The sequence below is a fragment of the Periophthalmus magnuspinnatus genome, chromosome 12 (assembly GCF_009829125.3).
Source record: "Periophthalmus magnuspinnatus isolate fPerMag1 chromosome 12, fPerMag1.2.pri, whole genome shotgun sequence".
Taxonomy (NCBI): domain Eukaryota; kingdom Metazoa; phylum Chordata; class Actinopteri; order Gobiiformes; family Gobiidae; genus Periophthalmus; species Periophthalmus magnuspinnatus.
The window spans coordinates 6,440,254-6,458,118 of record NC_047137.1 but is presented as its reverse complement, the minus strand read 5'-3'; the positions used below and the strand labels follow the sequence as shown (position 1 = coordinate 6,458,118).

Genomic DNA, 17,865 nt, shown 5'->3' with positions numbered 1-17,865 from the left:
TAGCTTTTATTATCACAAAATACCTTTGTTTACCTAAAGACAAGCATGATTATATATTGTGATCATTATCCCAGTATTGCCACTAGATCATCATCATAGAGACTGAGTCATATACAGACAGATTGTCTTTGCCCTTCTAAACATTAAAACCATAGTGTTTAAAGTTCAATAAAGCCTACTGTAATATATTAAGACAATATTTTCAAAAACATTCCATTACATTTCAAATCTGTATACAGTACATTATAGATCACTAACAGTGGTCATCATTTCACATGAACAAGGTCCTTTTGCTTTTCCATGTTGTTCTACTTAAACAAGTTGACAAGACATGTCACAGCCTCAGACAAACATGAGGGGGTTGAAACATGTCATAGAATGAAACAAAGCTCTGCTTAGATCCCTTTGAAACTTGTAACTTTGATGTCTGTTTGTTGGTGTCTTCTTTTAGTATAAAATAACTTATCATGACTGCAATATACATGCTATATGTACAAATGAATAAACATTTCATGTGTTACATATTCTTGTGTTTGTGAAGACAAAACCTATTTTCTGAAGTGCTTGTGACTGACATGGTTGTGATGTCCTCTTTGCAGTGGTATGTATGTATGTGTGTGTGCAAGCTTGTTTCCACATGTTTCTGCTGAGCTCTGCAGTGCACCTCTGACATGTGACACCAAACTCATGGTCAGGTTACTGCTTCTTTATTATTTAGACATTGCTTGTGTTTATTCGATCAGATTCCACATTCACTGTCATGATTTTTTCCATAATTATCAGAAAATATGATTACACAATAGGTGACACTGATTTTGGAGGGACATTATAATAATGATCACATTATTACACAAGTCAGCAATGGAAAGTCTGTGTATTTTATTTATAAAGATGCAGTTGTACAAAACTATTGCAATATTGGAAATAGTTTCAATGTTGCCATTTTTTTTTATCAAGGGAAAAAACAGATTGGTAAAGTACAAACATAAAAGCAAATTATTCATTGAGGGTGGCAAAAAAAATACTCAGTGTCAAATTATTGCAATGTTTGGGTTTGGTTTTTTTCTGGCAAAATCCTTAAATCCATACTCAAACAGTCTTCTGCTCTACACAAAATTATTATAAACAGAGACACCTCATGACAAATGGATTTGCACGAAGCTAAACAGTTACTGTTCACTATTGAGAAACAATGTTTTCAAACCACTTTTGTAAGCATCATGTTTACAGAAATAATACACAGAAAATGAACCTTTTCATTTATTTCATTTCATTTCATTTATCTATATACCAGGAGTTTGTTGAAACATGCTTTAAAATGCTTCTAGTGTTATCTTAAATTAGTTTAAACTGTACACTGTGAACAAAATCACAATGGCAATATTTGTCAGAAAAACAATTCACATTTTTGTGAATTGTTTTTCCATAATTGTTCATTATCTTCATGACAGAGACAGGAGGAAAAAAATTCAAATCTTAACAATTCTTTCCATATACTTAATCAAACCTAAGGCACAGTTCCTGTTCAGTTTGGTCTCATTAAACCCAGTACTGACTGTCTTTAAGAGAGGGTGTGGGGCATCTTGACCTTAGTGGACTCTGAAATGCTTCAGAACTATAAACATTACACCGCACTAGGTTATTCTTCTCATGAAATTCCCTTTGTACAATATTCCCATCGTCATCAAATGGTCCCCAAAATGTCATCCCGGGTGCCAGGCTCCTTCTCCTGGGACTTATGGGTGTTCTCGGAGAGGTCGGACAGCTGGATGGTCCTAGAGGGGTAACTACAACACTGGGCATGGCTATGCTCCTCTCTCCGCATCCCGAACTTGGACTACCACTTTCTTCGGACATGGGAGGCAGTGCTGCTAATTCCTGCAGAAGCCTAATCTGGGCTTGTTTCTCCTTACGATGACGGAAAACCAAAATCAAAACTACCAGGATGACTATAAGAAGCAGACAAGCTAACAGGGGTAGGATAATGAGCAGGGGGTCGGAGGCAGGGCGGGGGAGGATTTCATAGTAAACAGGGTGCACGTCTTCGTGGTTTTCCAGTTTGGTTTTGTCCAGGTTTGGAGTTTGCTGTGCAGGATTTTGAGTGGTTGATTTCCCCCCATGTATCCCACTTCGAGTGTGGTTGCCCCAGCGGTGATGATTTCGCCCCTTATGGTGAGTTTTATTATGGTGGTGATTTTTATTTGATAAAATATGTGGGTGCGAATTGTCTCCGGTCTCATTTGGTGTTGTTAATCCAACTTTTCGATGACCTTTCTCTCCGCTTGTTGTTCGGTTGTGACTGGGGAAGCGAGTGGTAGTGTAATTGCGACTTGCCTTTTCTCCTTTCTGCCCCCCACCTCCCGGCCCATAATGCATTTGGTGATGGGGTAAGATGGTAAAGTGGAGCTCCCCCTTTGCCGGTTGGACGTTGCCAGCTCTAACCAAGAACGTGAAGGAGTCATTGAGAGGCAGAGCGGGGGCGTGGCCTTGATTGGTGGGGAGGAGGGATTTGTTGCTCTGGATACTGTCACTGTCACTGAGCGTCTCCTCAATGGCAACCCGGCCCTGGACCACATCTCGGAAAGTGAATGACTTGAGGACTTCATATTCTTGGCTGGGGTTGTAGGTCATCTGTGTACAGAAAAGGTATATATAAACTGAGAGGATGTATTGTTTGAAGATTAAATTTGAGTGCACTATATAACTTTTGGGTTGGAGAGTTCACCAACTGCTTATCTCCATGGAGATGTTATTGCTTTTCCCAGAATCTTCCATGGTATGGCATAAAATAAATAAATTACAGGTGTTTTATTGCTAAACAAGCAAATCTTGAGAAACAGGCCTTAGAGAAATTGTCTTGGCTTATAAAAGCAATAACATCTGCAAATAGCAGATCCTCTACCAGAAAAGTTACACAGTGCACATTCCACCACAACCCACACCAACCTTAATCCACTACTGCACACGCTTTAACCAATAAAAAATAGCTTATTCAAATGCATACCTCAATAGATAATGTGATTTCAGGTTTGGAAATGTGGAACTACTGTCTCATTCAGTTTTAATGTTTAATTTCAGAACTTACCTTGACCAGTTTCCCATGTTTTGGAGGAGACAGCACCTCAAACAGTGGGTCCACTCGGCTGATTCTGGCCAGTTCTGAGGCGTCTATCATGGCCTTGCCCAGTTTGACCGCTATCCCACTGGGCACTCGGACTGGTTCCCTCAGGTAAATCAGGGGTAGAACATTTACTGTTACCATTTGCGCTGTGATGTTCCCATACTCCACACCAGGGGAATGTGCCGACACCGAGATCTCAAAGCTGTCCTCTGATTCGCTGAGGTCAGTCATGTGATACACCACACGCCCAAACTGCAGGTCCTCATGACAAAAGGTGCTTACTTCCTGGTCGTTGATTGCGATTCGTCCGTGGTGGGGGTTGGAGATAACAGTATAGGTGATGTTGGACGGGTGGCGACTATTGGTTTGTGCTGACAGCTGATTTGTTGTCAGAACCACAGCAGTTTTTCCCTGGACCAATGAGAGGCCAGTGTTGTTCACCATGAAAACTGAAGGCTTGACCACCTCCAGGCTGAAGAGTTTATAGAGCGGGCCATGATGGCCGTCAGTAACGTTGAAGTAGAAGACTCCAGTTAATGGTTCACCCTGCAAAGAATGGTTCATATATATATTTATAAATATTCCTGTTTTTACCTATCCCATTGCTCTTTACTTAATTGCATTGCAATAACTGGAATTTAGAAAGAGATTCTGCAGTTTTGAAAAGATAATTTGACCTGGCACAATTATTAAGTTGTTTTAGATTAATATTGCAGTTTACAAAGAATACAACATAAAAATAATGATCCACATATGTTATAGGTTAATACTAAATACCCCCCAAAAGGCATTTGTCTTCTTTGACAATTTGTATTGCATTAGGAAGTCCTTCAATTATGAATTCACCTTCTGTATGAAGTGTAGGCGTCCATGGTTGACGTCATATTGTGTGAAGGAGGTCACTGGCTCCGGTCTTTCTCCCAGAGTCAGGTAGCCGTTGTTGGGCTTACTGATCACCATGTAATGTAGCTCCTCTGGGGGAGTGTCATGATCCTCTACCTGGAAATGAACAAGAATTTATGTACAATGGAATTACATCTCCCCAGATACCCCAGAGTGGAGGAAGTGTCTGGAATAAGGGAAGTCTGGGAGTCCCTGCTGAGACTACTGCCCCGTGATCTGGCCTCAGATAAGCGGAAGAAAATGGATGGCATTACATCTGATGATTATTAGAAAATAAACTAAAGATATAAAAAATAAAAATAATGAATATTCCTTCCTACCTGAAGATAGTCTGGTCCAAGCACGACGCTCTCTCCCACGACAACCTTCATGCTGGGGGCTCGAGTCCTGACGAGTGGAGGGTGGTCGTTCACTGGAGTCACAGTGATGTTGAACATTTCAGTGACCGCCAATTTGGATTTGCTGTGGCTATGGGACACTTGGTCTACTAAAGATGGAGACAGGGAAGATGAGGAGGCTGAGTACAAAGGGGAGTAGGAGGAAGATTCAGAGGAGAGGGCTTTGAGAGAGGAGAGGGCAGAGGATGAGGACATGTCCAGAGGAGCCACCCAAGCCCGGAAAGTGAAGCTGTCATTGGTTGTCTCAGAGTCGTCATGGAGATAAGTGATGCCATGCTTGTTTAGAGTTGCCTGAGAAAAGTCGAGTTTGTCCCTAGATGGAACCAAAAGCAGGAAAGCATTAGTTCCTCTTGGACACAATAAAGGTGTAATACCACAGAATACAATGGAATACGATAGTGTACTTGCTAATGTTGGTATAATTACCAACATTAGCAAGTACACATGACACAATATTAAAACAAATAATATTTTAAGTTCATAATATAAAAAGGTGCTCCTCTACATAGAGCTGTTTTGCTTGGCCCAGAATGTTCCATAGTATGATTTTAAACATGGGAGTGGGAATGCTCTCTAACCAGTGGGAAATTTGAGAAAAGTCTTAAAATATGACATAAAGTACATTGATTTCTGTCAAATGTGCAATGTTCATGTGCACCAACATGTCAACAATGCACCAATTCTCTGGGAGGCTTTAAAATGGCTTTATAGTGCCTGTAGAACGTATTTGCTTGTCAAGATCAGCAGCCCCATGCAAAATAATAGAATGACAATGGCGGAATAGGGTGAATAAGCAGTTGAACAGTTGAACCTTTGATTGTTTTGACCTTTAAATTAACAATAATATTATGTAGGTTGGGCATATATTGATTATTACAAAGGGAAATATGATAATACCATTTGAGTATCCAAATAAAAGTAGTACCTGGTTAGATTTTGTCCCTGGATAGACAGAACTCCATGCTTTGGCAGAGAAATCAAACTGTACATAATGTGATGGCCTTTTTGCTGAGTGTCTGGTAGTTTCATGATTAGATTTGTGGCATCAAGTTTAGATCTGTCAATTTTCACCCTGCCCCCCTCAGCCACCACTGCACCTGAACAGACAAAACATTAAGGTAATAAAGGTGCTTAAGGATTTTTGCTTATTATGTATTATTACTTACCAGCATTGTTTAGTAACTCGGTCTTATATGATTGGTCGTGATTCTCATTACCCTGATAGGAGACAATGATGGAGAAGGTTTGTGGAGGGAGGAAAGCAGGGGGCAAGGACACGGTGAACAAGAAAGTGTCTGTGGCCGACCATCCAACCATCTCAGGCTTGGTTTGTTGATACAGTACTTGACCTGCATTTAACTGAAAAAGATAGATAGATAGAAGATAGATTTAATATGTCAACAAGGGGAAACATTTTTTAACTGACTCATTATTCATTTAATGCAGATGTGATCTTTGTTCTCATGCAGTGTCTAGATATAAATATTTAAACATAGAGTCTCCTTTAAAGGTAGGAGGAGAGAGAACACAATAAATACCATATTTTGAGTGAATATTGAGATGTTCCGTGTGGAGTTGTCTGACAAGCGCTGGACTAAGCGGCCCAGTTTAGGAGGCGTTGTGATGGCAAACACCACAGAGTGATTCCTGTTCATGTGGCTGATGTCACTGGTGACCACCTGAAGCTGTTGCTCTGTGATGGGAGTGACTGAGCCTACATGCAAACAAAGATAAAGAAATGGAAAGGAAAAGTTCAGTAGCTTAGTTGCTGCATTCATGTAGAGTTGTGGTGTTCATAGTTTAGTTTATGTATAGAGATAACACATTTTCACCTGCCTTCACTCTTGTTACTATTTACCTCATATACCATAATGTTAAACATAGATTATGCTATTTATTATAGCTTGACATTGTCACCTTTTTTGATGAACAATAGTTTCATACTAGAAAACAAAACACAAGATAGGCACTCATACTCTGTCAAGGCACATCTGCATGTGGCCTTCTTCTGGGCTTAATTAATTAGTGAGTATTATTTAATTACAGCCTACCCCTTACATTATACAATATATTAATTTCCCCCATAGTTATACCTGGATAAACCTTTAATGGGTGATTCTTTTGAAGAGTCAAGTCTAGTGAATGTGCAGTGGTGCTAAAAATCTGACGAGGAGCAAAGTGGACACCATCATTCACTTGAAAGTGAAAACCACCAGTCATAGCACCTGTAAAGAAAAGCAACTAATAAATGATTAAAAAAACACATTTCGAGTTTTTATATTTTCTGTGCATTTACCACTGTGCACAAATACAAGATGTCCTGTTTCTATGTGGTACTGTGTGAAGTTGAGGATATGCCTGGAGGGGGCGCTCTTCAGAGCCAGGTGGCCGTTGCTGGGCGGAGTGACCACAAACTCCAGCCCCACAGATGGAGTATCCAAGTCCTCTGCACTGAGGTCATTCACAGATATTTCAGTGACAGAACCCACCCACATCTAAAAAAAAATTAAACAAATGAGGCCAATAGTATCTACAATTATGCAGTAGTGCCATCATTACCAACCTTTAACCCTTTGTTAACGGTAACAGTAGGGCTTTCATCATTCACAGGTGTAATATCAATATGAACTGTACAGGGCAAACTGTGCTTCCTGACTTCAGTTTGATTTGCCATCAGATTGAAGTCGTCAGTGAGAGTTTCACTTCCATCGTGGATGTAAGAGATGAGCTCACGTTCCATCTAGAAACAGAAAAATATGTACATTTATATAATGTGTTGTCTGGTTAGAACTTTACCTAAATTGTGACAATTTAGAGAGCTAACAGGATTTTTAGGGGGACACAGAACAACAGTTCTGATTGGTCAGGAATTACAATATCCTGAGTCTATAGTCTTCCCATATGGCATAGTTTTCATGACACTACCTCAGAGTGAGTGAATGCAGTTATGGACATTCCTGGAATTCCGCTGTGCTCCAGATGTCCATGTCTAGGTGGAGCAACCACCTCATATAGGAAGTTCATCCCTGTAAAGTGATGACTGTTGACTTTGATAATGTCAGGAGTTAGTATGAGTGACGATCCTTCATCCAAACTCAAATCTGACACCTAGAGAATGAGAGAAATAGCATTCAGTGCATTAGTAATAGGTTGTGTTCACATGGCATGACAACATTCCTATTGTTAAAATTGAGATGGAGGGTAAGAATGAATTTTATGATGAACAAAAACAGCACTTTACAATCATACAAGTGGGATTGTAAAAAAGACTAATATGATATGTTTGGGGGCCCAGCATCTGCACATTTTGCACAGGAGATTTCTTTCAAAAACAGTGAGCCTGTCTTGTGAAGATGATACCTGTAGTGGCAGAAGTAGAGGTATGATATCAACCTCCAGCCTGATGGGTCCAACTGCGGTCATTCCATTAGTTACTTCCAGTAGAATTGAGTCATTTGTGCGTTCTGAACCATTTTGATGGTAAACAATGAAACCCTGGTTAATATCTTCTTGGGTAAAGGATGACAATGCCAGCCCTGTATTTCCCTACAGAACAAAAAATACAAAACAAATGTTGATAATAGTTATCAATACAACATCTACAAGTTACAAACCTTACTAGAATGAAAATATTGTCATTCAGTTCTGAAATGCTTGGACTACAGAGAAGTAAAGTGCAACCATAATAAATTGTAAAAAACTATAAGTGTATTTATGCTCCAGAATGTGGGAAGTTGAAGATTGAAACCATCAATTTTATACTGAGCATAAAATGAATGAATAATGCAATGTAAAACACTTTTGATATATTGAAAGGTGCTGTATGAATTCTTGGCATTATCAAACTTTTCAGAGAGAATGTGTATATTAGTATAATGAAGCCATACTATGCAAGGAAAGTGACGGGCCATGATACTGCATGTACCGTATGTGAATGTCCAAGTTAAAACAAGTTAAGACAATATATTAAGAATGAAATAATACTCAACCTGGTCTGATGAATTCCTTTTGATTGAACCAAATGAGGGAGGACTTTTAACAGTGAAAACTATCTCTGATGCTGGACTATTCTCATGGACCACCTTACAAAGGAAAGCACAGTTATTTTATATGGTTTGCTGCTATTTAAGATCAACCGATGCTAACCTCTAAATATTTTCTGCTAATGGAGATACTGCAACCCTCCTCCACCACCACTGGTTGAATTGTGAGGACCGTTGGCGCCCTCTGGTGGCTCTCAAGGTAAATTCTCACTGGTATTCCAATGTCCAAATTAACTTCTCTCCTCCCTGTGTTTGAACCATGGCCTGCACTACCTTCTTTGGCTCTGGCTGTCACATTGAACATATCAAACAACTCCTGGCTTCCATCATGATGATAAGCCAATCTTCCATTCACCAAATCCTGCTGAGTAAATGTAGAGACAGCATCTGCCTCTGTTACAGGCTCAAAATCTTTGTCAATAAAGTGGAGGAGGCCATGGTCCGGAGGGAGGAACACTTCATATGTCACTTCCTCTGGGTCTCTAATGTCCAGATTGCTGACGACACTGAGGTTGGCTGATGTTAAGATAGTGACTCCACTGCGTTGCACCATGATGCCTGTATTGTTTTCCACTTGTAAGTAAGGATCTTGAGCCATTACCTGCAATAAATATAAATCGCAATTAATACATATGTTGATGTATACATTAATAGCGTTGATCCTTACCTCCAGTAGCGTAGAGACGTAGTGTTTCCCATCAGTCACAAAGAGCACAAAACGTCCAGAACTCACTCCTCTGTGGATGAACAAGACTTTATTCTGAAAGATTAGATGTGAGACTAATGTCAAACAAGCTTGACACTTTTTCCACATGTATTTCAAAACATTTCAAAAATAAAATGTAGCTAAAACATTCCTGGACATGCACCTATTCTAGCATTGACTCCAAGGTTTTTATTAAGGCTGTTATCAACTAAAGAAATTCTTGGCTAAATGTCTTGCTGATTAGTTGAATAAAAGTAGGTGTAGCAAAAGCTCTCAAAACTATTGCGTATCTATCTGACCCAAACTGCACTCACAAGACTACACCTGCACAGGAGTTCATGCAAAAACACCTTTTTATACAGAAAAAGTGCTAGAAAAATACATGATTTTACAGAAGAGGGTAGATCAACACCACCTTTAACATCCAAGTAAAATAAAATGAGACAACAAATTAGTTAGTTAGTTTCAGTAGAACTATTTACTGTATTTTAAAGTTGAGTAATACGAGAGTTAAATAATTATTATTTTCAAACAACAATGCTAACCTGCTCAAGATCCCGCTGTGTGAACTCATACACCTTGTGGTTGGTATCACTGGCCCGTACCAGCTCCCCCATAGGAATCCCCCTCCGAGTGTAGACCAACCAGCTGTCATCAAAATCTGAGTCCTCATCCCGAAAACGCAGGTCGTTCACAGTCACCAACTTCTGTCCGTCCCGCGCCACATGGAAAACTTTATCTACCACTCGTACTGGCTTCTGATCATTGACAAGCTGCACTGAAATATTGAACCTATGCTCCTCTGGGTCCCTGTCCTCCTTCTTGACTCCATGCTTCTGTGGTTTGAAAACTACTATTTGAAACGTGAAGAAGTCCTGCTGGGTTTCACTGTCATCATGCACGTACATAATTCTTTCCTGCATTACATCTTGATTTGTGAATGTTTTGATATTGTCATTGATGGAAGTTGAGTTGGAGAGATTTATCCTTCTTAAATAACCATTTCTTGGAGATGTTATGACTTTGTATTGAACTTCTCGGTTACTTGCTGTGTGAGTGAATAAGACATCCTGTGTGATAACTTTACTCGCTCCTTCTAAAATGGAAAGTCCTTTGTTTTGTACAGTAACAGTATTCGACTCTGCCCTAATGTTAATTCTAAAGTCATAAATGGCTGAATAAGCTTGTGGTGTGAATAACTGAAAACTAAATGTATCTCTTGTATCTTCTTGAACTTTGTTGAGAAGTTTATACTTTATCAAACCATCTGTGATATTCTTCTGGCTAAAAGTTGAATTTATTTGAAGAATTGTGTTGTTAAAATACACCTGGCCTTTTTTAACAACGGTTAACAGCCTAAAATGTAGCTCGCTATCATTTAGTTTGACACCTTTGGAAATAGCGTGAAGATCTTCCGGAGTTATAATGGCTTCCTGAATACCATTTAGTTCCATTTTGCTTCTTGTTACCTTAAAGTTTATCCAATGTACTAGTACAGGGACTACTATCTCCTCTGTAACATGTGAGCCAATGTTAACTTTACATTTAAACTGGTCCGTGGCATTGTTTTGACTTTGAATACCATAGTACGTGTTGAGATATCTGATGCGTTCCTTTTGTAAAAGTTTTTGGGAGAAGGAAGTTGTGGATTTCCATTCGCCACTGGAGTGCAGCCTCTGGATGTTGCCGTATTGAGGCAGCTCGGTGACGTCATAGCGAATGTCTAATCCCTGGTCTGCAGCTTTGACTTGAACAGCGAGCTGATTGGTTGAAATAATAGCTGCTTTGCCTTGGCCCGCCTCCAAACCAGAGTTGTTGACAAGTTTGTATTCAAGAGGTACAGCCATGATCCTTAAAGTGACAGTGTTGCTGACCTGGGTGGTAAGTAAAGATGAACATTTTAATTTTGATATTTTATAATTATATTCCAATGTTCATATTGTGTAAGAGTCTAGATGTACTAACCTTTTCTCCATCACTAACTCGCAATGGCAGTCTGGAGTTTGGAACCCCACTGTGCACAAAGCTTATCTTATTGTTATTCAGGTCTTGCAATGAGAATATATTGATGGGCCTATAAGACACAAGAAAAAGAAAGTAAATGGGGCAGCACGTTTTCATCCAACAAGGATTGGTGTTTTGACCCCAGCTTAGACCAGAGCATGCTTTGTCACTGTGTCAATCAGTCTACCCCAAGGCAGTTGTAGATTCAGAAGTAGCTTAACACCACCAAGTGTAGAGTGAACAAATAATAACCCCAGTGTAGATTTTAAGAGGCTTGTCAAACTTGCAATATGCAATATTTAAAAAAAAAAAACATTCAGTGTAATTTTGTAAATAATGTAAATATGTTCTGATAAAACAGAAACAATGCACGTACGTATAAGCAATAGTAAAAGGTTAAGAAAAAATACCTTTTTTTTTTAATGTATCTGTACTTTACTTTTTTTACATCACTATATTTGAGAACAGGTATCTACACTTTCTTTTTGAAGTGGGCAGAAAGAAGAAAAAGAAGTAACTAAAACTAAAATGACTTAATTTTTTTTTTTTTTAAACCAATATGATATACTAACCTGTCAGGGTAGTCCTGGTGCTCTAGGTATCCCGCTTCAGTTCTTATATCTGCCAGTGAGTTAAACACCAAGACCTCTGGAGCACTGTCTGGATCAGTTACTCTTAGCACTTCTGTTGTTAGCTGCAGGTTTTGCAAATGTATTAGCCAATAAGTCACAGAATATTAAACTATATCTTATACAAATGTATCGACCTGTCTTTTGGCATTTTCCAACATTGTGAACAGGTTTCCCTCTGGCAGACTCAGCACTGGAGCATCATTGACAGGACTGATGCTGATGTCAAAGCGGTGTAGACGGTTGCCTTTCAGAAACAGAGGGAGTTCTTTTTTCCCGCTACTGAAGACTGAGAACATGAAGAAGTCACTGGGCTCCTCAGATCCACTGTGGACGTAGATGATCCGGCCCTGCCAAAGGTCCACCATGCTGAAGGTCAGATCTCTCTCTGATCCAGCCATCTCCTGATCTCCATCTGTATATAGATCAGAGCTGGGAAGGAGGTCCAAGCGGAGGTGACCATGGATGGGCTGGGCTTCCACATGGAACATCAGCTGGGATGGGTGGATTTGTAGTTTTCGGTAATTTAGGTTAACCTAGAAATTAAGAACATTTTAAATACATACACTGCATTTGTAATTTGCATCACTCATTTTTATTTATCCAATTCAAAGGGGACATGAAGAAATAATAGTAAGCATGGGTGTCATACTCAGTTTGTCCCCAGTGCATCAGATTGGTCTTTTTGATTATACTAATGAATAAAAAATTTTTTAAAAAGAGCAATTTGGCAAAAAATATGGCTATATGTTTACTCATGTTGCTAATTATTTTATATCCCAAATCAACACATTTTGTTAGTAATTTGTGAAATGTTAATTTGTGAACTTTGCTTTACTAAAACAATGCACATCGGATAATTCCTAAATATTATAATCTATAGGCCTGTCACGATAATCACTATATATCGAGTTATTGTTCAATTTATGTTAGATGGAACAATAATTTTTGGGTGTCAATATTTATCATGGATGCTTTTTCTTTGTATTAGTGGGGAAAATGTTGTTATTTTTCTGTATTACAACAAGATTTGAGCTGTAGAGGGTTGAATAAGTAACTTCTCTAAACTTTTTTAATAAACACAAACTAACTACTAAAGAGTTTCATTCTGCTATTTATTTATTTATTGTAGTTTGTATGACATGGTTAAAAAACACATTTAGAACAGTTTTGGGGCACAATTCTACTTCAGGGTTATTGTGTCAGTGACATAAATTAGTTTCAGTATTATCATTTATCTTCCATATTTCCTTCAGCAATATATTGTTATCATGACAGGCCTAATAATCTAAGAAGCAGAATAAAGTTATCCAATATCATCTTAGGGTTAACTCAAATGTTACTTTTCTTTGTCTTATTTGGCACACATACACATTTTACTTTACAACAGTAACAAGAGAGAATTAAAATAGTACAGCATATCCTACTTTATGTCATGGCAATATCATTAATCTTGACCTCAGTCACCAAGTATGAAGAGAAAACATGGTTAGTATTTTCTGGGCAGTAATTTATAAACAGGGCAGCAAAGGCATGTATCCACCGTCATTCCCAGTTACCCTGTAATTTCCATTCTGTTACCATGCAACTGCTGTAAAGGTCTGACTAGTTAGTCTTGTATAACTAAATGATAATTTTTAGTTATCTATATATTTTTTTCTTTTTCATTAACTGCTATGTACCTGAACTATGTACCTGTGCAAAATGCAAAATTACCTTAATATGTTTTGGTTCTAGAGTTGCTCGTGCTCCTTCTGCCAGCTCTAACTTTTTGAGGACCAGAAACTGTTGGTGCTTCCTGGTGTTGACGACTGGTTGTGCAGTAGTAACATCCATTTTGGTAGACTCTGTTGGACTTGATGTGGCATATCTTTTATCGCATTCTATGGTCACATCCTTTGTAACAGTTGCATAGGGGAGTCCTGTTTTTTGTCCATTGATGTTAATTTCTCTTAAACACCCTTTAAAAGAGCCAAGTTGTCCCTCTGGCTGAATAGATAGCTGTCCACTTCGCCTTGCCTCTAATCTTGCCTGTTCGCTTAGACCACCAATATACAGATTTCCTTTGAGTTGAATTGACTGAAGTTCTGTGGTGAGATTGGTCGTCAGTAATTCTTCCCCCACTTTGAGTTGCATTTTTTGGGGCAGCAGACGTAGCTCGATTGGATACCATGTAGAAGTACTTTTAAGTTGCAACAAAGAACGCAACTTCATTTTGATCTTTCCTTTCCCGACTGTAGCCATCAGGTGACCATTTTGGATCTCTATGGCAACAAACACTCTGTGATTACCTAAGCTATATAAAACTACTCCATCTGTTTCTCCTGCAGAGGGGTAGAGTTCACATTTGAACACCCCCTCTTGTGGCACCTCCCACGTTGGAAGAGCAATGAAAGATTTAGAACTATATAAGCTAACAGGATCTTCTTCAGTGGCTGAGAACTGTGGGCTGCATCCAAGAGAAACCTCGTAAACGCTTTTATAACCAGAATAGGGCCTAAGACTGGACAGTAAGTTATGCTCATTGAAAACCACTTCGTCCATGCAGCCCCTGAATCCAAGAGTGCTGGTTAGGAGATAGGGGTGGGTTAGCCATGCTTTGTTACCAACAAATAAGCCATCGTTGACACTGAGTTCCAGATCAGGGCCAGGCAGGTGGAGGTTGATATGAGAGTTGCGGTCTACTGTTAGGGTGATGTTATGGCGGTCGTGGGTCAGCTGCATGGAGTGCCACGCCAGATCATTGAGATGGAGATGCTTTTCGGAGAGGAGAGAGCGCTCACCGGAACCCAAATCCAGCCGGACCTAAATGGGACAGAAAAATAAACATTGTAAGCATTATAAGACTTCTAACGTAATCAAACTATTGTTGGATTTTTTTTTATCATATCATTGATAGTACAAAGTTGATAGTTATCAGTTAATTGATTTAACTTTTTTTTTGGCCCTTGTTTTACTGGACAGGATAGTAAGCATTAGGAATGGGGGGTGAAGAGCAGGTGGAGATTTTCAGCTGAGAATTCAACTCAAGGATAATGGGCAAGGTGCTGGAGTTACACATTTTATGAAAAAAACATAAAAGTCTAATAAAAATTGTCCAAAAAAGTGACTGATACCGACTGATATTTAAACCTCCACCAATACACTGACTGACAAATTTAAGCAAATTTCTGTTGGATTCTCAACACAGAAACACTTACAGACTGGGACCTCATCCATAGTGCAGGACAACAATGTTATTAGCTTCATTTTAACATTTTTTAATTAAATGAAAAGGTAGAAGCCAAAAAATAAACTTAACTCCTATCCTACCAGTGAACATTGGCTCAACCACTTCAAACCAAAGTCAAGAAGAAACTTGTTCTGAAGTGAGCTCAATGCCAGAGGGTTTATTTTTCTTCTCTGCGAGCTATCTGACATCCACACGTGTGCATGGCGTCCCCCCTCCGGCCCTCCTCACAGTAGTAAATATCTTAATATATGGGGATCAATGGACCTGGGGACAATTTCTCATATTATTTATATTGCTATGCTGTATGCTGTAATTATTTTGTCAGACACTAATAACACCTCTTGGCAATTTGGCATAAATCATAAATGCAATCGTTGGTTATTAAAATGCTTTTCTGATGTGTACCACTTTCAGTTACTGATATATAAAATACCTGCAAGCACCCCGAGATGAGCTCAACCAGTAAAAAGTCCCTGGTCCCGGCTGCCAGAAACAGCAGCCCTGTTGGAGAGGAGGTCCTGAATCTGACATGGACAGTGGTCTGGACCGAGGACTCAACTGTCCGCAAGTGGATGTAGCCATCACCATAGAAGGAAACTGAAGAAAAAAATCCAGAGAAAGCTTTAACATCAAGTCAGAATTCTATCGGGGACTTTACTGTTTAACTGTCGGATTGAAGATTTGTTGGCCTGGTTTATGGTTAATATCTCTGTAATTACTGTGTCAATCCATGTGAAAAACTCAAATGGAATGTCTTGTCTGCCAGTGTAAATGAACAAAAGTGAATTTATTCAGAAAGTGGAGCCATAAATATTGATAAGGTTCGACATTTGGAGCCTAAGGTTGGAAATTTCTTTCAAAAAACAGTGAATCCATAGTTATATAGGCCCCTGTCCACCATCGTCAAATTCTACAACCTGAATGCAATCTATTAAATGTATTCACAGGAAATATTTCACAAACATTGTTGGTATTTCAGACAAATAAGTGGTGATCTGTATTCTGTGTTGATCTGTCCGGACATTCTAAAATATCCCATTTAAAGATATTGACACTGAAGTTGGTCAATATAGTGTCAGCCCTGCCCTTAACACCTTCTATCTGAAGTCAATTAATGAGAGCTAATGCACTCTGTCACAGGTCATTGGAGGTTAATTTAGCCTCATCACTAAACACATGATGGTGACTGAAAATTTGCAGCTAAAACAGCTAAACAGCTAAATAGCTAAAAAAAAAAAAAAAAAAAAGTAACAGAAAAATGTTACTTTTTTAAACTAACATGAAAGCTTTTTTTTTTTTTAACAAAGAGTGGTATTACAAGTAGTAATCTTTTACGCTCACTTATGCTATGGAAAATTGATAATTTAAATATTTTTGCTAAACAAAATAAACAATAACCCTTCACACTGGTAATGTATCTTATAAACATTATATATAGGCCTATGTTGACTTATTTCTAACACATTTCACAACACACTCTAACTGTTAATAGTACCTTAGCCATAAATAATTCAGTAATATCAATACTACATTATGTCCTTACATAATATTGCTTAAAATAATTAGGGTTGTATTTCATAGTAAAGTAGTAGTAAGGTAGCTATAGTAAACCAGGCAGTCAGCAACTTCTCCCAGCATGCCTCTGCACTACGATTAAGGGTCCATACATAATCTGTTTCTATGGAAGCCATGAACACTGGATTAATAATATAATCTTCCTACTGCCACAGACACCTCTGCTGGTAATTCATATAAAATGCAAGTTGTTGCCAAATGCAGTACTAATAAACACAACACTGACCGTTCCTGTTCTTCAAAGACTGAATGAAATTTGCGATTTTTAACTCATTTACTACATTTAGTATAACTTTGAATAGTTAAATATGAGTACTAAAACTTTGGACATTAGACTGTACAAAACGCAAATGTTTTTGTTTTATATATACACAAATTTGACTCAAAAACACTTCATTGCAAACTAGCCCAATCAATGTATGAGCAAATATGGCAGTTGCTTAAATCCAGACCTACAAGAAAGCTCAAAAATGTATCCCATCATGTTAACATATACTTGCCTGCATCATTAATCTGGATTAATAAAGGCCTGCAACAAACAGATTATTTTACTTCAATCTTTAAGGAAATACTTATTGAACCACCATGGAACGGTAATCATTTTTTTTCTTACTAAGCAGCTTTATCAGTTAATGCAGCACACAAATCAGTACTTTTTGAAATAATATTGAGCAGCCCCTTACCTCCATTAACTCCCAGAACAATAACTAGCAATATAAAAACATGAGTCCCAAAACTCCTCATGGTTGCATAGGTCACACTGGCTTCATTCTACACTCCATAGTTATTCCTGTCTGATTCTGGCCCAACTGCAGTAACAACAGCACACTCCCATGCTCTGGATTCACTGCTTTGAAAACTATACCTGCAAAGTGCTGAGAGGTAAAGCTCACTGGCCCCGCCCACAGATCGAGCAGCAGCCCTTAGTCAGGTCTGCTGATGTTGTTATGCTTCACTTGGACACACGAGGGAGCTGGTACTATATTTGTTTAAACAATATTGAATCCAAATGTAAACTAAGGCTGTGCAATTAATCACATTTTAATCAAGAACGATCAATATGAGGGGGAAAACTGTCAAATTGCCCATTCTTAAGGTAAATATAACTCACTCATATGATGATCGCTATGATTTCATAAATACTTTTTGTGTATTAAAGCATTCTATATTCTACAATAATAACATACATAATATGGTTACTGTTGTTCCTGAGCTACATTTGTTATCTCATCATGCTAAAAACAGAAAGTTCAA

At 38.5% G+C, this 17,865-nt stretch overlaps 1 protein-coding gene across 1 annotated transcript; it reads right to left on the bottom strand.

Annotated features, from left to right (window-relative positions):
* Nucleotides 1–204: 204 nt before the first annotated feature.
* Nucleotides 205–17,355, bottom strand: LOC117379216 (chondroitin sulfate proteoglycan 4-like). Its single transcript, XM_033975894.2, has 22 exons — nt 17,295–17,355; nt 15,470–15,633; nt 13,521–14,609; nt 11,942–12,340; nt 11,748–11,869; nt 11,137–11,245; nt 9,717–11,045; nt 9,133–9,225; nt 8,569–9,066; nt 8,412–8,504; nt 7,783–7,968; nt 7,348–7,530; nt 6,986–7,162; nt 6,719–6,917; nt 6,516–6,647; nt 5,961–6,136; nt 5,589–5,781; nt 5,348–5,519; nt 4,345–4,735; nt 3,968–4,120; nt 3,086–3,667; nt 205–2,631 (listed from the first exon to the last, which is right to left on the bottom strand). The coding sequence occupies exons 1-22, from the start codon at nt 17,353–17,355 to the stop codon at nt 1,540–1,542; spliced, it is 7,593 nt and encodes a 2,530-aa protein (XP_033831785.1). The 3' UTR covers nt 205–1,539.
* Between the last annotated feature and the right edge of the window lie 510 nt (nt 17,356–17,865).

Excerpts from the sequence above, each read along its gene's own strand:
- LOC117379216 (XM_033975894.2), bottom strand. The coding sequence starts at position 17,355 with ATGAGGAGTTTTGGGACTCATGTTTTTATATTGCTAGTTATTGTTCTG. Across the intron at positions 15,634-17,294 it reads TGTTCTGGGAGTTAATGGAG|TTTCCTTCTATGGTGATGGC; the intron begins GTAAGGGGCTGC and ends TTTTTTCTTCAG. Across the intron at positions 11,246-11,747 it reads CACCAGGACTACCCTGACAG|GCCCATCAATATATTCTCAT; the intron begins GTTAGTATATCA and ends TGTGTCTTATAG.